Consider the following 22,660-nt stretch of genomic DNA (forward strand, 5'->3'; position numbering starts at 1 on the left):
TAATAATAATAATATGACAGTTTATTGAATTAATGCACGTTTCAAATCGAACCGTTCATACGAATGGGTTATGATAACAATAATTATCACTATTATTACTTTTATATTATGTTTTGCGCAGTGAATGATTTCGGTTTTAGTACATTTGCGCTATGTCATTGCCGACAGACTATCGCCCCCCTAATATTTGTATCATTTGGTAAATGGAACGTGATAGAAAATAACAAAATTAATATAAAAGAAAATATCCATTTCGAAAATAACCACAATATTATTATTATATACTAATAAGACTTGTTTTAACATGTTTTTAAAAACACAACACTAATAATTACACCGTTAAGTTCGAACTCGAGTGTGATAAAAAAAAATCAGTGCCAGATGAAACGAAAATATCATTATTTTTTCATACAGTAAAAAATATATGATATATATTTAAAATATAGATATTCAACGAAAATCGCAGATAAAAAAGTATATTTGCGTTTTGTTGATTAATTCAAATCATTAGTACCTACTTATGATGTTATGAGTTAATGCATAAAGCAACTCAATCAAAAGAGAAGGAGTTTTAAGTTCTCAGATACTTGTTCTGATTCATCATTAATGTCATAATGCACGGATAAACACTTTTTAACTATAGTCCAACAAAAAAATTATGACAGATGAAATTTCTCAAGAACGATATTGTACATCTTTTATCAAAAATACAATAGCACAGTGGCGTATTTACAACTTATTTTTTTTTGGGGGGGGAGGTAAAAAGTTTATCACATTGTATATTTTATTTGTATAAGTATAACCAAATTATAATATGAAATCAAGCTTTTTGTTTAAATTTGCTAAATTATCAATCCCCCCCCTATAATAAATAAGCCACTGCAATAGCATTAAATAGCAAAATATATAGTAAATAATAATATTTATACATTTAGATATAATAGTTAACCGTAATTATTTACTGGTTTGTAAAAAGTCAATATTTCGTTTAAAAATGAATTTCGTATTATTCAACAATCATATTATTTTTAACTATAATCATTTCGGTTTCCAGTATTTTACCTAAATAATATGTATATAACATAAATATTATCGTATACAAAAATGACACGCTAAAATGTTTAGTCAGTTTTAGAACGCTTAAGCAAACTCCTTTACTGCAAGACACTTGTGTACAGTAAGTTATTCCCAAGTTCAAGTCTGTATGTGCGTTGTGCGTGTATGAAAATATGTGTCGCCCGCGTACGTACGTTTATGTATCGTTCGTCTGACTTTTAAATTTTAATATGACACGACCATAGACCGTATACGTATATTTTTCACGGAACGGGACGTATTATTGTTTATACAATACACATTATGAAATATATACGCTGCAGTTTCGAACAGGTCTGACAATATGGTAATTATTGCTATACGATAGCATTTTGAAGTTAGAGCGCTCGTGCACAAGGTTTGTTTAGGATTAAGAAAACGGGGAATGTGTACAATAGTGCATCAGGTATTACCCTTTTACTTGACAAAGACTTGTAATGGTCACCGTCGAAGGTGGCCTCGTTATTTTGTTACTGAACTATTCTCTAATGTTTGCTATACGCTTTACTGTGCATACATATTATTAATATGCAGTCCCCAAGCTCTTATATTATCATTTTATACGGCCTGTGTAGCCAAAATACGCCACTATATTTGTTTTTTTTTTGTCTGTTAAAGTTAAAACAACAACTATTGATGTATATAGTGCATTGAAATTAATTAGGTACACCTTATAAGAAAAACTTAAAAAAAAAACTAAATTATTTACAGTTTTCGTCTTAAGTTAATATATTGTCATCTTTTATCACCTTTTCATCAAGAACTGTCTGTTCCTTAGTCTCACTTAAAAATAACTTAATCTGTATTCATGTTTATGTTTGGCTTTCGATAGACGCTTGACTTGAGCTCAATATTTTGAAAATAAAATTCATATCAGTCAACTCCAGACTACCTTCTCCGCCCACATTTCCGATCTAATATATTATATCCTTTATCAAAAATCACATATCATTTAGCAATTATAACTATTTATACAATTATTCTCAGACTAGTATTTTCCTGTGAAATCTAGATACAGCGCTCTATCAAACTTTCTAACTTAAGAGCTATTAAAGGTTCAAGTATTCCAATAAATTTTCCTTCCTCGAATTTTCATTTCTGCTTGGTTCATTATAAATAATAATATATATACAATAACTTAAAAATTTCAAAACTTACTCAATACATAAAACCTTTCATCGGATTCAAAGTTAACCCACCACCAAAGTCCACTTATTAATTGACTATCTTCCCGCAAAATCTTTGATAACCTCCAGAGAAAACTATAGGCTATGGCATACTGCAGATTTACTAATTTAATCTTCGGGTGGCATTACTGAGTGCCTAACTAATTCAGCTATTACCGTAATCACTTCAAACGCATAATTCAAATTACTTAATGCACTTACTAAAAATAGTTTGTAATTATTAATTATTATTTATATTATTAATTAATTTTCTCGTTTGGGCATGTTACTTAATGTGTAGCTTAATAAAACCCGTGCATTGTTTACTCAACTTATTGAGAAAATTAAAAAAAAAAAATAATGTATGAAAAAGTAATTATTTACATTGTCCATAAAATAAAATAAATAATAATGATGAATTTCCAATACGCAGTCATAGAGTTGTTTATTAGTAATTCAAAGTAATTTATAATATAGGTATGGCTTATTAATATTTTTCAAATAAGACAGTACTTATCTACTAATCATCGTTCTACATTACCATAATAATGTGGATAATTTCTTGATAAATTATAATATTATAAACAATTTTGGCGATGGATAATTACTTCAATTTGGTTTAAAACCACATTTGCTTTAGACACGCTAAATGTTTGAAGGTAAATCATATGTGCTAGTAGAAGAATAGAATAATACTCGTTGTAGTCTATGTAATGTGTATAATATATAACCGTAGACAATATATTATAACGTTATCGTTTCGTGTGTTTGTTTGTTACAGTGCACAGCGTTGAAGGGCCAGTTCTGAATCTGACACGGATCAGTCGCTCTCACATGGGAGCATATCTATGCATTGCGTCCAACGGCGTACCGCCATCGGTCAGCAAACGGATTATGCTGGTGGTGAATTGTAAGTAAAATCGGATAACATTTGATAAAAATTGTTTTGATATAATAATATTCACTCTATACATTTTCACCGTGTCACATTGTTCCGTGTTGCCCAAAAAATGATTCATTAATATGCACGGAGTTAGGATTTATAATAGCTGGTAAATACATATTTCTTATTAAGGAAAATATATTAATATTGACAAGTGATAAATGCTGCTACTTTCAAAAGACTCTAAACAAAATAAGTTTTATATTATGCATATTTTACAGTCTTTTTATATTTACTATACATATATTTACATACTTTATATTTTTCAAGTATATACAACTATTATAAACTATTCAGTCATTTTTAATATTTTATACTTTTTATTCCATATCATTAAGCGGTTATATGTTACATAATATATTATATTTACATATTTTATGTTCTTATAAACACTCAAGTATAAAATATAAATCTGAACACTAATAGTATAATATTGTTTTAAACACACCGTACACTTCTGTTCTCAGTCCCGCCGATGATATGGATCCAAAACCAGCTGATCGGAGCATTCATTGGCCAATCACTAACTCTCGAGTGCTTGTCCGAAGCGCATCCCAAGTCGATCAACTATTGGACCCGAGAGGCCGGCGAGATCATTGCTCACGGTAAGCAGAACACGTCCGGAGAATAAACGCCGCCGCCGATGGGAAAAGTCGAATACGACCTTGGTGCGAGGGTAGAGGGTAGCAAAAAAAAAAATACGAACGAACGATGACTGTGGTATCTATACAGACGTTGCAAGGGTGGAAAGACGGGTTAACGAGCTGAAAATTCAGCAGGATTTTTTTACGATTCGACGGCAATAAACGGGTGACAGGCGGTGGCGGTACCAAAGTTTTTCTCTCCGTTTTAATAGGGATACACTGAGTCCTTACATATATATAATACGCACACGCTTACACACACACACACACACACACACAGACTCTATACATATATATATATATTTTCGAATCCCCAAAACGCACATCGTCGCGCATTTCGAGTCGGACAACGACGACGACGTGTTTCATTTGGAATTTTTACCATACGTGCAGTGTTTATGTTTTTCTTTTCTTTTATTATCATTATTATCATTATTATTATTATTATTTTATTGGTTTTTTTTTGTGATTGCTTCTGTAACGTTTACACTACTCTTTATACAGAGGTACCCATGTATATATATATATGATAATAGAACTAGAAAACGCGTGGCAGACACGTGTCCATTACACATCCTCCGGAAATCTACGTATGCAGTCATGATTTACTCTCCTCCAACCACCACCGTCCTGAAACTTGTCGCCTACTTCTCAACTTCTAATTGGCGCGTGTCCTCTCTCAAATGTCCAAAGCTATTAAACCTTACACTGTGCGTAAAACTGAGGATAATAGTATACTTTTAATTTGAACATCGACATCAATGCGTCATTTCGTGTTCATTACAAAACATATTTGATTTGATTTTTGCAATGATACGCTTTCGTGTATCTGTATAGACATTTTGTTGACTGATTGTAAAACATAACTTTTAAAACAAAATACTCAACTCAATATAAGTAATTTCGTAACTTATTGAACAGGCAACTCAATTTATAACTCGCTTAAAATAACTAACAACAAATACGCTAAATAAAATACTCACGATCAAGTCACGGGTAAAAATATACATCGCATAACCTCAATATGTAATAAGACTATTATCTGTATCAAAATGCTATAAAAATAAATGCACATCTATTTTTTTCTTTATTTTTTTTTTTTAATGCATTTTTAATACATTTTATTCCGAGCGAATGAATTACATTTTGAAAAGCGGATGCATAACATTCTAAACTTCCTATGAAGTAAAATGCTTGACGGTTTTTTTTATGGATTCCAGAAATGACAGACGTTCCAATGCGAATGAATTATGCAAACATAAGTTTAGTGTACAATGGTGTTATTGTATGCAACTATAGTGATTAACTGATTTAATAATGCATTTAATGTATATTTTAAAATATGAATTTATATAACGAATGCACATAAAAATATTAATTATTGTCAAACCAATACAAAGATTAAATCTCTTAAATATAGTTGTAAAACTGGAATGTTTTGAATTATTTTAAACATATAAGTTTTCATACATATAAACCAATCAGGAGTGTAATTTTTGTTCATTTATTCGTGATAAAAGTACCTACACACAAAATATATAAATTCGTCGTGTTGGTATTATGAATATTATTATATTGAACAATACCTATGGAATGTATTTTTTTTTTTAAATACCAACGAACAAAAATTATTATTTTGAAAGTATTAATACGAGCGTATATCAACCTATTATATTATTATTTTTCGTACAACTACGCTATAAACATCGGTCAGCGTAGTTTCTTTGTTTTACTATCAGATAATAACATCAATCAATAAATATTTTTTTATGTTTCAAGTTATATAGCATGCTAACCATCTATACCTATGCCAACAACAAACACATACTAATATTTTGATATCAACACATAACCCGTGTAATAATATATATTACAAAATATCTAGAGTACCTAATTATATAACCTACATATTTCGTGTTTGGTTTGTACGATTTTAATGTTTATTTCGAGCGAATTTAGCAAATACAAAACAGTAGAAAGGGTTAATGCTGTATACTTGTATAACATAATCATAATATGATTTTAGATTCATATAAGATTATACGTGATTAGGATATACGTACAAATACTTGAAATTACTATTTTCTGTATATTATTATAATATACATATTTATTATATATTATGGGCAGTGTACGATTTGCCTCACAAATCGAAACAGTTTGAAATGTTTTAACTTAAATGTTATGTTGCGGCAATAGTTAGGCTTAACAAACCAATGTGCAAATGGGTAAATTTGAACGTATACCTAAATAAAAATTAACATAAACTTAATATAGGGTGTTAGTGCGCAATAGTCACTATTTTAACTTTTAGATATCATATTTTATACTCATTTTTTCTAATTTATGACAAAATTAATTTATTACTTACATGATAATGTCAAAAATATTTGAAGTTAGTTTACAAAATTTATGACGATAAAAATCATAATGCGTACTTCGTTTTCGAATATTTTTATCAAAATAATATCAAACATAAAAGTTACATTTATATTACGATATAATATGTTTTCGTGTATCAATAATACTGTATAATTTAGTTTAAAAAAATTATTTTATTATTAATACATTACCTAATATATTTCTCATTTAAAACATAAATTTATATTTTGCGAATAAAACAAAATAACAATCATCATTGGTCAATTAAAATTTGTTATTTTGCTTAAATGTATGGTTCGTTTTTATACATCCTATTTTTTTCCTATTAAATATATTTTTCATAATAATTATAATATTATATCCTATAACATAGAACGTACTGAAAACCGAATGAGTTTATTAATATTCATCAACAAAAATGTTATTCCTAATTTACTTGTTAAATTATTTTTATCCTCAAATATTTTCTTTTATAAGCAAACACCGAGCTTACTTTTTTTTTTTTATCGAAAATGTATTATAAATTATAATGGCGGGCTTTGTCCACTGCTCGCTTCGTTCACCAATCCCCGGAATTCCTATCTCTTAACTGCACAATAAAGATTGTCAACACACATTTGAATTTTTTTTTCTGTAACAAAGGATATGCATTTACATATTATGATGATTGTATTAAAATTTCGAAGATAGAAATAAATAAAACCTTTTTTTTATACATTATTAGATTATTAGAGAGAAATAACTAAGACTTAAGGTTTTTTATTTTGTCGAAATAATTTTAATTTAAATATCTACATTTTTTCTACATCTATTCCCCTAAATGATACTTTTATAACCTTTATGCTTCAATAAAGAAATCCATTCATTAATATTGTTCAATAAAAAATAATGATGTTTATTTGTTTGATTCCCACATACTTTTTATACAAACTATTAGAAAATATAATTTATACTGTATCGTTTCTATGTGATAATATTATTATCACATTAAATGTAATATTGTTCGAATAACTTTTAGAATTTACAGCAGAAAACAGATAATTGAAAACAGTTTATACACAGGTCTTTTATAATATATGTTTACCTTTACCATTTAGTATTACAATTATTTGACACCGAAATAGGTAATAACCGTGATAAGGATCCAACACTGCGTGACACGAAACGATTACCTACGTGATAACTGCAAAACGCGATGTAGTACGTCATGATATTATATTGTTATTATTTAGTCAACTACATGTACAACACCCGTATTGGCTATTTCCCAGTTTCACAAATCAGCGTATCGTGAATTTTCGATTATGCAATGTTTGAATATAAACTCACGCCCTCGTGGTCATTGCGCTGACTGCACAGTGCACACCCGGCAGATTATTCATCCTACTCAGGAATATTATGTTATGCTAAGCTATAGGTGCGTGATAATCAAAAAAATAAATAATAAAAATATTAAATAATAACAATGATCGTAATATTATATTATAATACGTATTTGTAATAATTTCAATATGATCGGTTTTAGGTTCTTAAAATTGTATTGTATAAAAACAATGATAACTTTGTATTAGACGATAATCGATGTTACGTATTTTGAAAATATAAAATCAAGTTTTTAATATTTTAATTTAAAGACTAATCCACATACTACCCTATTGTTCTGATCTGACAAATCTATGTTGTAAGAAATAATATAACTCTGTAATTTGATCTTTTTACTATTATATGTATATTCATAAGATTTAAAGGAAATACAACTATTCTACTTAGACCATTCATTATTATATTTTATATATTTCAAAAAATATTAATCGTAGCGATTTGTAATATTCCACCGTATTACTTTAATTATTGTTTTCTAATAAAAGAAAAATAAATCATAAAATATCCTTAGAAATAGTGACTGACTGACTGTTTCTGTTAAGTATCGTTTTTTGTCTTTTTTAATAATTTATCACTGAATTCGAATTTAACACATCCATTACGGCGACCTACTCGTCAATGACGTATACATATACTCAAGACCTATTTAAACGGTGCATAGAGTTGCTTCTTGATTTTTTTTTTTTTTAATGAAAAGGTTAATACAAAATACTTTATTTGATTTGCGTTAAAAATAAGTATTTACCAAATGACGATAATACATGCGGTTAAGGTATAGAAAAACAGTGATTGATGTTTGTGAATTTATTTATAAAATATTTTTCATACAATATGAAAATGATAATGGTTTTTTAGAACTTTTCTTTAGAAAAAAGTCATCAGTTGCACCACGACCAAAACACATATACAGCACACACACACACACACACACACACACACACACACACACACACACACACACACACACACACACACACACATAATATTATGTTGAATATACATAGGTAATTGAAACACACAGTGGTTGTGATCGCGTAGTTGTTGTAACATTATTATTGCTGTTATAAGGCTTAATTAGCGATCGAGACCGATAAACAGTGGTTTCGGCGTGCAAAGACGTCGACGCGATGACGGCATGGGAATACAAGAGGCATACCTACACAGCTATTTAGCGTAACCGCTGAATGGCACGGCGGCAACGCAGTGCCGTGGAATAATACGCGCGGGGTGGACTTAAATAATTACATCACACCGCGTAATGGGCCGAAATACTCGTAAAGTTTACAAATTACTTTGCCCCGTAACCGAATGTTCGTAAAGTATAGGGTTTTCCGAATATTTATTTATTTATTTTCTGTTTTCTGTATTCTGTTTTTTTTTTCGATTAGATTTACAAATAAGGGTCTCTAATCGTATCGTGAAACAACGGGGAATCTGCACCTTCCACCCTAACGTTGCACTGCCACGGCGGAGGTACAGTGTAATTGGCTCGCGTGATTTTGGCTGTTACACGGACTGTGCGTGACTGGTGCATAATAGTAAACAGGATTGTAAAAAAAAAAAAAAAATATATATAAACAGTATATAAACTATACTCGTAGAAACTTTTTCACGGTGTAAATTTTCGAGATATTTCGATATGCTGAAATAGTATTATTTGAGTATAAACAGGGGAAGAAAAATTATTACTATTATACAGCTCTATATATTATATATACACAATGCGGTTGGGGCGGCGGTGGTGACGACGAGTTTCATTTGGCCTTCATTTTTATACAAACATCAAACTAGGAAAGCGTACTATATAATATTATACTATATTTATATTTGTGTAATACATTTTTTCATGTTTCTGTTGCACTCTTTCGTTTGTGATTAGATTTAATTTATGTTTATGTATAATAGACGAGTATATTTCGAAATTTTCTCCTTCATAAATTCTTTGCCTAATGATTTAAAACCTATTTTATCTACTCTTTGATGTCTGTTGTCTCTGATGAATGTTTGAAATTAAAAAAAAAAGGAATCCTTGCCGTGCAAAAAATAAAAGAAAAACTAATTACTCTTTCCATCGTTTTAATTAAAGATATACTTCTGGAGAAGACTCTTGATTAAACATCTAGAGTTTACCGGATTGGCCTTCATGTTTTTTTTTTTTTTAAGTAAAACAAATAATCTGCTTTTCAGATAATACGCAAAGACTAGAACTGTTGATTATAGTTAAATACAAAACAAAAAAATTGTCGTTTATTCCACTAAATAAATATTCTAAATGTATATTAAAAGTTTAAATATTTGTAGATTTGTATACGATCTTCCAATTTTTGTAAGAATATATACATACTACATTTCTTTAGTTAGGTTGTGTATGATTTTGTTTTTTTAACTTGTTCTTCAACTTCAGAATAAATATTTATATATTTATTTATATTTTATGATTTTTAAATGGTTGTTCTTAATATCTATATAAATTTATAAAATTACTTTTTTTTTTAGTATAGTAAAATTATAATATAGAGTATAAACACTATATTTTTACCTCCTGCCATTTATGGCCAAATATTTCATTTTTGGCCCCGGGGTTATTAGGTTAAGTTTGTATATTGTGACAAATAATTTACTTATTTTATTACAACTTTCCAAATATTATTATAATCACGACGGTACATAATTTAAACCATTTATAATATCATTTTTTCAAAAAGACTTGCGTAATTCATTTAGCTAGATACAAACTGAATTATTACAATCAAAGTATACATTTTATTCATAGCTTGACATTTTAAATAATCATTCATTCTCATACAGTACCTTTCACTAGTTTAAATATTGTAATTATAATATCACATTAATAAAATGTCAAAGCTAATGATTATACTAAAAAACTAATCAGTATTTATCTGTGATATTATATAAGCATTAAATTATTTCAATAATAATAATTTATTGTTATTATTACATTATTTTTAGAAATGTATTTAAAACATTTTATTTTTATGCCAATAACGAATAGATTTTTTTCTCATCATCATGTTTGTTGTTTGAGAAACCAATTAAAAAAAAACACTAAGGCCACTGCTTAGAGGTAATGTGTTTAATGTAGGTATAATATGTAACATAGTTAAGTTGGTGTCAAAACATTTTACTCGGATGTTTCACAAAACTGACTCAAATGTTAAAATGGTCTAAAGAAGGGTTAACCGTATTTGAGATAACGCATTTGACACGGTTTTAATTTACAAACCTGGCAGTGGTTACCAGCCAATGGTCCTTGGCTGAAGTAGTCTATTACCCAAAATATATCTTTTGTCGTATACATATATAAATTCAACTACTTCATTAGTGTGGAAATTAAGTGTTTCAGAATCATACTTCAAAATGTCTGTCTTATCCTTTGATCCATACTCCGTCGTGTAATTTCGTTATGACATTATCCATATGGCAGCAAATCGTTTCTATTTCGCTGACGCATATTGAATAGGTAATTAAAACGTCAATGGAAATGTTGAATAATAAGCTTACATTTAGCGTATTTCAATTAAGTAACTTAAATAACACTAGTAAAAATACTTGAATATTTAAATATCTTAAATATTATACATATTTAATACAATATAATATTTATTTTTTAAGCAACAGTTAAGCTATAATCTTTGGTTTTATCATTGATTAATATTTTAATTTGTAATTAAATTTTAAATTAACACTATACAGTTACTTCTTACTCTGTTTGAATACGTTTAATCCCGTTGTAATATTAAACAGGACAATTGTAAATATGACCCTACGGCCTACATGGAGTGGCGATTGATTACAGTCCGAAAATACATTTAGTCTGTTTACAAATACACAACCATACATTATTTGCGTCTTTAAAACCTGTAGAAATCAAATAAAAATAAACTGGTAGAACATACCTATCAGAAAATTCTATATTACAAGAATTTCAACATCAAAGTAATTTTGAAGAATTTAAGTAGGTAATTTAATTAGTGCATATATACTATAATATTATATTATGTGCACACCTATCGATAAGATTGTAGTATTATATATGCAGACCTAGTATCAATTTTTTTTTGTTTAGAGAAATCATTTTTATTTATTATACTTAATTACCTACCGAAAAATAATGCACAACACTAACTACTTGACTAAATAACTTGAAGATGAAAATATTATCACTTTTCTTTTATAGTAGGTGCCAAACCAGAAATTTTGTATTTTTCTGACTGAACGTTCGACAGTAAATACAATTGAATTGTAGTCTGTAGAGACACATATTTTGTTGATTTTTACACCCTATCGTCACTAAAATCTTTATCCATGTGTAAATCTATTTGTTCATAAAATAATCTTTGGAAATGTATGTTTAAAAGTTATTATTTGCTACGTGTATTCTAGATCTTGGTATTTAATATTATTATCATGCGCTTATACAAATATGGTAGTTAGTTCATATGCTGATGTTGCAGTTATAAATACTGTATTCACATATCAGTCATAATAATGCCTTCTTTAGAATTTGCTTGAGAGATGTTTAAATATAAATATGAAAAAGTTTGATATACGTAATGTCAAAACTAAGCTAAGCAAAAACTTTAAACTTATTTCCGTACGTGAAAACATTTCTATATACCTATTATAGATAATAGCAGTAAACAAAAATGTTGATTAATAAACAACAATAGAGAGAAATTAAATTTTGAAAATGTTTTTCCGGTACCTTAAGTTATATATTATTAAATTCGGAAACCGTGAAAATGAAATTTATAAATGTAAAATACCTCATTCTTTTGGTGAACTTCCTGGCCCAACCGGACGAAATACCTTTAAAAATATTGATAATAATATGAATATAATATCACATACTCATATGATAATATATATTATATCATAAGTCCTATAGAAAATGAGTCTTTTTGCAAAAATACTTGGCTCTTTGCGATAAAATAGACTGTTTGTGAGCAACTTATTATTTTTTTTCAAACGGCTGGCTGTTTGTAAAGCTTATTGCAGACATACTAAAAACAACAGTTATTACATAAACATTTTATTTTAATTTATTACTTGTAAAAAAGGGGGAAAAATATAATATGTTAACTATATTATAAATGCCTATTATATTACCTCAGCGAAGTTTTTTGTTGTTGTACAGTTTTTGACTATAATATTAAAAAACTGTACAATATTAATTATAAATTAACTAAATAAATATAATATTATGTAATTATACAATTTACATATTACTAAATTTAATTTTTTTTTTTTTTTGTACAAGTAATAAATTACAAAAAAATTAACGTTAGTTGTTGTTTAAAAAGGCCTAACTGCTGTTAGACTGTCTACAATAAGCCTGAAAAACAGTCAGCCGTTTAGAAAAATAATTAGTAATTTGTAAACGGGCTACCCATCACAAAAAATCTAGTATTTTTGCTAAAAAACTAATTTTCCATAAGACCTACGACATAAATACGAATAAATTATTGACGTAATATATTTATTAATAAGTAACAATTGCAACTTTAGATATCGATAAAAGAGTAAGTTTAATCTTTTTATGTAGTATATTATAAATTACCTAAATATTTTTTTTATTCCCATAACAAGACGTATAATAGGTATGTAATAGAATTTGTATTTTTTCACGTTGTGAACAGTTTATGTGCACATCTGACTTTCTCATCGTGTGTATGAAAAGTTCTTTTAAAATAATCGAATTATTTGACGTAAGGAGTTCAAAATAGTATATTATTATTTCGGAGTAAAAGAAAAAATTTGATTCTTATATGTTATTTTATATATTGTACTATAATAAGTTTAATGTTGAAAATGCATATAAATATTTGTAGTAATTTAATTTCGTTTTCGTGAAATCAGATATACATTTTACCATATCGATTTATATTCGAACTCCGTAGTTTAGTAATTTATTTGAAAAAACGGCAATTTTTTACAAGAATTTTTTTTAAAATACCCATGTAATAGACTAGTCACGTACGGAATTTATAACTATCCAATTTACTTTATTCCGTTTTAAAAATATCACTGACTCGTCTTTCTTTTTACATGATAAAATGACAGCACAGTTTATTTTCTTAAACCTGCGATCAAATGGTGGTTAATGTTAAATGCTTACATCATAAAAAATCTTTGAGAAAAATTAAATTTATATTAATTATAATAATTATGATATTATTATGTTTCGTTCCTAAGCATTTTGATAGCACGGGTGGTGTTTGTGTGCCGCCAGGGCGTTTGTACATGTAGTATTCAATATTTTTAAAGTCACACTTGTCTATCGCATATCTGTCGTCACATAATAATATATTAAAAAAAAAAAAAAGTAGAATACGCTTGTTTGTACAACAATCATTATAATAAAAACCAGTTACGTGTGTAATTTCGAACTAACAGTATGTTTATCGTATTTGCACCCTTCGTGTTTATATAGCTTTCGATAACATAATATAGTTATACCTAATACGTTGTACGTGTGATCTGGAAATGTACCTAACTACCTATTACCTTGTCTATTCTATGTTTCTACTTTATTAAATTCTTACATCTACTATAACATGTCTACCAATTCTATATGTTTTAGAGACAAACACACATACGCTAGTTAAAAAAAATGAATAGTAATTACGATGTTTCAAACCCTAATAGTTATTGGTTCCACAACAATATTAATAAATTATACGCGTCCACAAAATATTCAGATAACACTGTTTCTAGCATCGCTGAAATTAAAGCTTACTTACTATACAAACAATCATAGTTATATTATGAAATAAACTACAAGAATAATCAAATACAAACTCTCTAAAAAAATACTCATACTTAAATTAGCAACATTTCCTAGAAATAAAATATCTAAAATTACACTTAACAAAACATGACCAGAATAAAAAAAAAACAAAAACAAATCAATCAACAATTCTACACTCAGTTAGCCTCATACCAAAAATTGCAATCAATAAATTAATCCATCACTAGATGAATGTATTGATTTTACAATGATGTATGTTTTTTTATTTTTTTTGTTTTTGTCTGTCATCACGTCTTGGAGTAGTAATAGTACTTTGAATTTTGACTCCTGCCTCTATTTGAAAAGGAAAATGAATCTAGTTGGTACTTTTGAGGGTCAAATGTAAAAAAATGTCCAGTAGTTTTTAAAATCGTCAGAAAAACCCCTAAAAAAGTAACGGAAAAACGGAAACTTTTAAGCATGATCAGTTTTCGACAAAATCGATTTTTTTATTTTTTTGTGACTCAAAAACGAATCAATTTAAATACTTGAAATTTTCACCAAATGTTTAGATTAGTGTTATCTATTTATGAATAAATTTTTAAAATATTTTTAATATTTTTATGCTATTTATAGACAATTTAAATTTTCAATTTTTCTAATTTTTTTTTTTTTAATGCCGATAAAAAACTAGCATTCCAAAAAAGTTTAATAGAAGGATCATTATAAGTTGTACTTATCGTAGTAAAAAAATATCAAAAATCGTTAGTCATTTTTTTTGTTTATAAGCATTTAAAGTTCAATTGTTTACGAAATATGTCAAAATCGTGAACATTTGCAAGTAATTTGATATTGAAAATCATAAAATGTTTGTTATTTATACCTAAGGTTAAATAACTCGTTACATGGTTCTCCATAACTTGTTCTTCAAACAACTGTAAAATAAAACTCTAGCGTCAATATAGAAAAATTGTATGACCGCATGAATTTTAATTTTTTTACAAAATCTCGTAAAATAACAATATTTCCTAAAACGATTTTAAATATTTGTTGTTATTCAAAAATTATAAGTCGTAGAAACTTACAACTTTCACCAGTAATGGAGAAAAATAAATTACAATTTAAAGATAAGTAATAACATAATATATCTTAGACTGATAAATCATCTCCATTCAGAATCGTTTTTCGTATACAATGATACCTGTAATTGCATTCAAATTTAACACATCCATTATAATGACCTACTCTCCACCTCTACTATACAGCAGAGCGATACCCACTTGCTCACCCTTTTATTTCATTTTAAATTCAATAATATTAAACTACTCATAGGTAGAGGTACTATGTTAATGTTATAAATATTCACCAATCCACTAAATCCTTAACACATTTTTAGGTGCAACGAAAGCACTACTCACTGCATTTGTGCGTATGCCTATGAACCAGGTTATATATATATACTCGTAATATAAATTATAATTGAAAATGTGTCTATAATTTTATACTAAAAGTAAATTTCACGATTGTTATATTCTATGTCAAATTTTAATTTTTCCAGTAAACTAATACAACATTGCCACATATATCTATTTTTTTATAATATATATTTATTTATACTAAAACCTGATTTCATGGTCCATATCTGCAATAATCCAATAGCAATACCCTTTGTTTATTGATTATACCGAATGCTAAATCGTTAAAAGTACCTACTTATTGGAACTATTTCTTCTTTGATGGCTTTAGCTTGGTATGGAGAAAAAATAATTCATTGTCTATCTCGAAAAAGTGTAAGTTCCCTTTGAGAAATTTGATTTAATTGTTATTTTATAGCCACTGATATTCGATGCCCTATTGAGTGGGATTACCTATTCGCTCGACTACAATTTTGTAGATCAAGTTCCCACGAAATAATAAAAGCAAATAATTATACCCCCAGCAAATACCGTCGTTGTTGTTATAACAGTTTATTGAGTAATAATTTTTTTTATTAACTTTTCCTCCCAAATTGAACCCCTAGACGTATGGAAACGCATGCTTTATACCATTGTGTAAAGCCATACATCAGGTTTGCCACTGACAAAGGTGGTAGAGACGTTACTGGTTGTCTGACAAGTGATGTCATACATTTGAAAGATTGCTATCATAATGTATTATAAGATATAAAAAAGCATGAAAACTAACACTGTCGTCTCACATAGTTAGAAAGTGCAGTGGCTGATAATTTTAAAAACTGTGTTCTTTCATTTTTTATTGAAATGACTGATTTTAAATCAAATATTTGTGTTTTAATACTAAGTTAATTGTGTTATTAATAAAGTCAAAATTAGTGAACTATAAGTAGAAGTGTTCAATACTTATTATACAATTTTTCGTATAACACACTATTCACTCATGTACGAAATCAATAATTGTATGTATAGCGCATAATTACTATTATAGTATAGTACGATTTTAGAAAGTTTTAGTAAATGGAGATTTTGCAATTTTTGTATGCATATTTGTACTGTATAATGTACAGATATTATTTACTAGTATTTATTTGATAACAATATCAGTTTATATAGGTATTCCAAAATATATATTATGTTTACTACAATAGGTACTATAGTATAGATTACAAGTATTTTTATATATAAATACATATTTCTTCATTCCCTGTATTGCTGATAACAATTGTTCAATATAACACATTATTAAGCAGATTCACGCCAACACTGATCTTGATCATGCTAAATTTTATTGTATATAACTACTCTATGGCATGTAATTTAACAATAGTATTGAAAACAGATATAGACTTTTCATATTTATTTAAAGCATATAGGTCGATGTATTTTTTTTTTTAATCGATACATTAAGAATATATTATGTTATATATGTTATACTATTGTTCCTATTGAACAATCCAAAGGTGGGAATTAATTACTTAAGTAATTTAAGTCAAGTTAAATAGTTGTTTTCAGTTGATTAAAAATATAGTATATGTACCTATTTTAAATCAAGTCATGTTTATACATATTCACAACATCCATAGTTAAGAGTGTTAAGACTAATTAAGATATTTATATTTTATTTTATTTTATTTTTATCATTAATAATACAATGGTATATAAAAATTAGTAATTAATCTTTTTCTAATCGAATAATCAAATATTTTATTAGAATTTAATATTCTTAACATTGTACTAACTTAACTTACCCGATTTAATTGTTTTCATTAACTTGTTCAACTTTGAAAAAATCTATATCTGTTTTTAAAACTATTGTCGAATTATAAATTATAATACGGTTACATTTATAATAGTTTAAATTTGCAGGTGCAAAAGACTTTTAAGTTTTTAATTTTATGTTCTAATATTTTAGTTTAATTTAAATAATCAATATTTAAATAATTGTAAACAGTTCATTAGAAATTAAATTTTATAATATTGGTTTCATACCATAATATCATTGAAAAATATTATAATAAAATAAAATGTGAATTTATCCAAAAATGTATCCACCTATAAATGTTTTAATAGTGTGTTGAATTCTCACCATCCATCAATCTGGGTTGATTTCTTTAATGCCTTAAAAAAAATGTTGAGCTTAAAATTTAACAACAATATACGGACGGGTTTAAATTACCTAAAAATAATCAACATTAACTATATATTTAGGAACACAAAAAAGAATTGTGATGATTTTAAATGGATCAATAAAGTTTATTTACATGAAATATTATATATCATTTTCAATTTCAACTAATTATTTAATGTCACGATAATCATGTTAGAAAATTAGAAATACAAAAATATTATCATTTGAAAAAAATACTACATAATTGTTAATAATTAATAGTTTTAATATTTAGTTTATTTTTTATTTATTTATTAAGACTTAAAAATAATGAGATATTTGTTTTTCAAATGATAATTTAACCTAATTACCGTGACATTATTGGTATGGCGGTACTTTTGGTTACGATTGGACAAATTTCCAATTTTTTTTTTTTAGTTTTTCTAGTTATTAGTTGGAAATTCTTAAAAATTTAATATGAGATAGGTACAAACATTTATCTTATATTATCCGTATAAAAATATTAAAAATACAAATGAACAGTTTTTTTATATGCATTTAAAGTTAAAATGTTGATGAAATTCGTCAAAATCACAAAAAATTGATAACGAATTTGTAGTTAGATATGCATAAAAACTTTTGAATTTAAATTTAACAGACTTATAACAAAGACTCACTCGACACCTGATGTATGTACAGCAAAGCGGTACTCACATCTTATACCTACAGTTTTTTTTTTGTTTAGCATAAAAAGGTTTTCCGAAAAATACTACTTTTGACGTTAATACGTCGTTGTATACGTTACAAATATATTGCACAATATATGATTTATTTTATTCTATATATAAGAACATATACAACGGTGTGTGTATATTCGTCTTGGATTCTGGGGGCGCGTCACTTGCACTGCGTTTACCCCGGCCATTATTCGCATCTCTCCCCTCGGTCCACCGGAGCGTGTTAAATCCCTGCAGCAGAAACAGCAGCCAGCAACAGTCCGCGCGAGTCTCTTCTGGCTCAGACTTCACCGCCGCATCCTCTTCGTACGCATTTCTACCCGATTTGCCGTATACACATAAATATACCACATCGATATGCCCTGCTCGTCCTTTTCACCCAATTTTTGGCACCATTCAGATAAGGTTTCAAACGCTGAACACCGGAATGACAGGACCACCCTATTATCGTCCAGAGTCCTTGTCAATATATCCTTCCTACCCCGTGCGTGTGTGTACAGTGCCACATTATTGTATCACAAAGTCGATCTACCGTAGCAGTATATAAGTCGGCCATCGACGAGACTTTGTTTGAACGATTAAATATCATATTAAATCATTAATAGGAGTTGTGAACATTTATACACGCACGCGCGCGTGTGTGTATGTGTGTGTGTGCGTTCATGACGTCACTCAAAGGATTATTAGACACCACGATGTCGCTAACACAGGATTGCAGCATTTTCAACTAAAACGAGACATAACTCAATTATATTTTTATTCGTGGTATTGGTGCGTTTGTATTATTTATTCCGATATCGTTTAGCAGATTTATTTTTTCTTCTTGTTCCATAATATTTGTTTTTATGTGTGTTTAAATAAAATTCCACACAATCGATCTAAAAAACACAGTTGCATTGTTATAAAATGTTTAGCTTCTGAAACTAATAGATTTTTGAAATATCGTAAGTATTTTCCATTTATCGAAAAACGTAAAGAAAGAAGTATTTTATTCGTGAATACGAATATATATCGTCAAATACTAGAATTATTAATGTTTTCAATTACTTGTTTTTATCACTGCCAATATAATAACGCTTGTAAACATTTTATTTCTTATTTCTTATAAGAAATTAAACGTTTATTCTTATTATTTCATTTGATTAAATTATAGCATTACGATAATTTCCAAATTTCAGATAGAAACATTTTAAAAACGTAATTGAATATTATATTGGATGACGGTATGAGTAAATAGATTTTCAAAAATAATATTTTCCCTTTTCCGACATTATTGATACTCGCTTCCGTTAAACTATCTATAAGATTCAAAGATTAATTCTTTTATTGTTTAATAGAAAAAAACATTAAAATATAACCTTAAACAAGTAAATTAAGTGGTTGGTACTCTGGTAGTAGTGATTTACTAGGTTAGGTTAGGTTAGGTGTAAAAATAGATATTTAAGGAATCTGATTACCCAATAAAAATCGGATATCAAACGAATAGTCCTTTATCAGAATTTAAACTTTCGTTCAGCTAAGTGGAGTAACACTAAGTAGTAGGTAGTACTAAAAAAAATGTCAGTTTACTATTCCTTTCACTTTTTAATTTATACATATGAATATTGGGATTGACATTTCTAAAAAAAAAAAAAATGAATTTCTATTTAAAGATGATTCGTTTTCGAAAATATTAAATTAAAGTGAATTCAAATTATGTAAAAAAAAAAACACATAAAAGTACAAAAGTATACAACAACGGTGTATTGACAATTCTTATTACTATTTCTATATACAGGCAAGTGCCGTGTACATTATAAGATATTATGTAGAATGATAACTCACCAAACACTATAATCACTACTATTTTCATTTTTTCCTTAATCAATGAACTTGTTCAACCATATCTTCCAAATTCATTACCGTAAACTTAATTTCCTTAGTACACAAAGACAAATAATTCAATAATTATTTGTTCAAATTGTGGCTCTAGTGAACCAGAATTTTCAAAAAAAAAAAAAACAATCTGCTAAATAATTTACAGTAGAAATGGCAAGTTCTTGAAACTGTATCATTAAACAAAAAAAAAAAAAAAAATAAGTTAGGTTGCCTGAGAAATCATGATATTAAGCCAAGATATCCTCCTATAATATATTAATTATTCTGACAGCATGTGTTATGGGTGTTTATGTCGTATTGAACTATGAAATTATCTCGTCGTTTACGTCAACCATCCAAATGCATATACGATAATATTACCTACCACCTATCGTTTTGGCATTGTACGCGTACGTGTGTTAATTGCGACTCATCGGTCGGGTTAGGTGTGTTTGGATTTCCTCGGCAGCACTCATACATATTCGTACGCTCGGTGTGTGCCAAACGTCGTGCATAATTCAAATTCCCCGCGAAGCCGATTTCGGTACCTATGTATACTATATATATATATATAACTGCAAGTCATACACATTCGTATAATATGATATGCTATTATCATAATAATATATGTAATACACTATACATACACACAACTGCTGCTGCAGCAGTGAGAAGATGCATTTCGAAACTTACTAGTTTCGACGAAACGTATATAATACCTACCGACGCATAATTTATAAACATTGTTCAGTATATACCTATACAGGTGTACGCGCGTATAAAGTATAATATTATTGTACTCGTATAGATAATAATATAATAATATGACGTCTACTTGTCCGCGATCGCCAGATAAACCGTGAAGAATATTATTCGTGAATAACGCGTGTGTTGAAGTGGGCACTTTAGTGGGCACGGATAATGCGCGCAAAAACTCGATTCGCGGTGTCAATTGTTATCATGATATTCGCCCATGAATGCTTAAAACGTTTATAGATAAAAAAACTAGATATTAATAAATGTATTTGGTAAAATATTATGTTTTAAAATTTAAAATTAGAAATGTGTAAGTAAATAATACGTTTTTTTCTCACTCATCACAGCGTAGGTAAGCATTTTTTTTGGGGGGGGGGATTCAAAATAAAAATGAAACTTCTGAGAAAGCGAGCATAGCAAAGTTGCATTATAATAATATGCTAACCTGGCGTATCATAAACGTGTGTTATTCCATATTTGTCATGTAATTACACATCCCGTTGTTTAATTAAGAACGTATACTGGTATACCGGTAAATATTATTTTTATAATGTCGGGTTATACGCAGTTAGGACTCGCGGGCGAACGATAAAAAGGGTAAAAAATAATATATGTTGTCTATGCATTTAAAAGTTTCGAATCGGAAAATGTTACATGTGCGTGTGCAGTAAATAAAAAATGTATACATAGCATTATAATATGGACGCGTCGTCGTCGATATACGGAGTTGCTTGTCTTCAACGATATACCAATTGTATTATAATAAATTATAATGCTACCTATATACCGAAAAAACGATTAAAAATTTAAATTATATCTAATTTTTAAAAACCTACCTATAATTAGGTATGTATGTATTTTCTATTCAAACATTCCATGACTCGTGAGTGAATTCTTAATGATTTTTTTTTATCGCAGACTTGTTTTTACGTAAATAACCAATTTTTTAATTTTTCTTGTATAGATACATCTATATTTTATTGAATAAATTATTAGCCATGAGCTATTATTATGACTGACTATGTCTTTAATATATTATATAATAATCAATCTAAACATTATAATTATTTTTTGGATTCTGAATGTTCAATCATTTAATATAAATACAATTTTTAGTATTTATTTCGCAGTGTATAGATTATACAATTCTAATATACCTAATACGTTAAATTATGTTTCATATATTATTATAGTTTCTGCAAATAGTAAAAATATATAATTATATATACTTTTTTCATTGTGTTAACTTTTTATTTTGGTCGATTGCAACAAGCTACGACCTTTTTGCTTCTACATTTGGACTGCTAGAGAATATTCATTTTAAATTAAAATAACTGCGTGGTAGAATGATTGATAGTTTAATCTTATGATAGAATACTATTCAT

General features: G+C 27.8%; 1 protein-coding gene across 1 annotated transcript in view; it reads left to right on the forward strand.

Moving 5' to 3' along the window:
* The window catches only part of LOC113548077 (neurotrimin-like), a 166,563-nt gene that overhangs the window by 111,137 nt on the left and 32,766 nt on the right, over positions 1–22,660 (forward strand). Inside the window, exons 5-6 of the mRNA XM_026948744.1 lie at positions 3,043–3,171; positions 3,672–3,809. Coding sequence (XP_026804545.1) covers positions 3,043–3,171; positions 3,672–3,809 — 267 coding nt within the window. The remainder of the gene's footprint in view (positions 1–3,042; positions 3,172–3,671; positions 3,810–22,660) is intronic.

This window comes from Rhopalosiphum maidis, chromosome 4 (assembly GCF_003676215.2).
Source record: "Rhopalosiphum maidis isolate BTI-1 chromosome 4, ASM367621v3, whole genome shotgun sequence".
Taxonomy (NCBI): Eukaryota; Metazoa; Arthropoda; class Insecta; order Hemiptera; family Aphididae; genus Rhopalosiphum; species Rhopalosiphum maidis.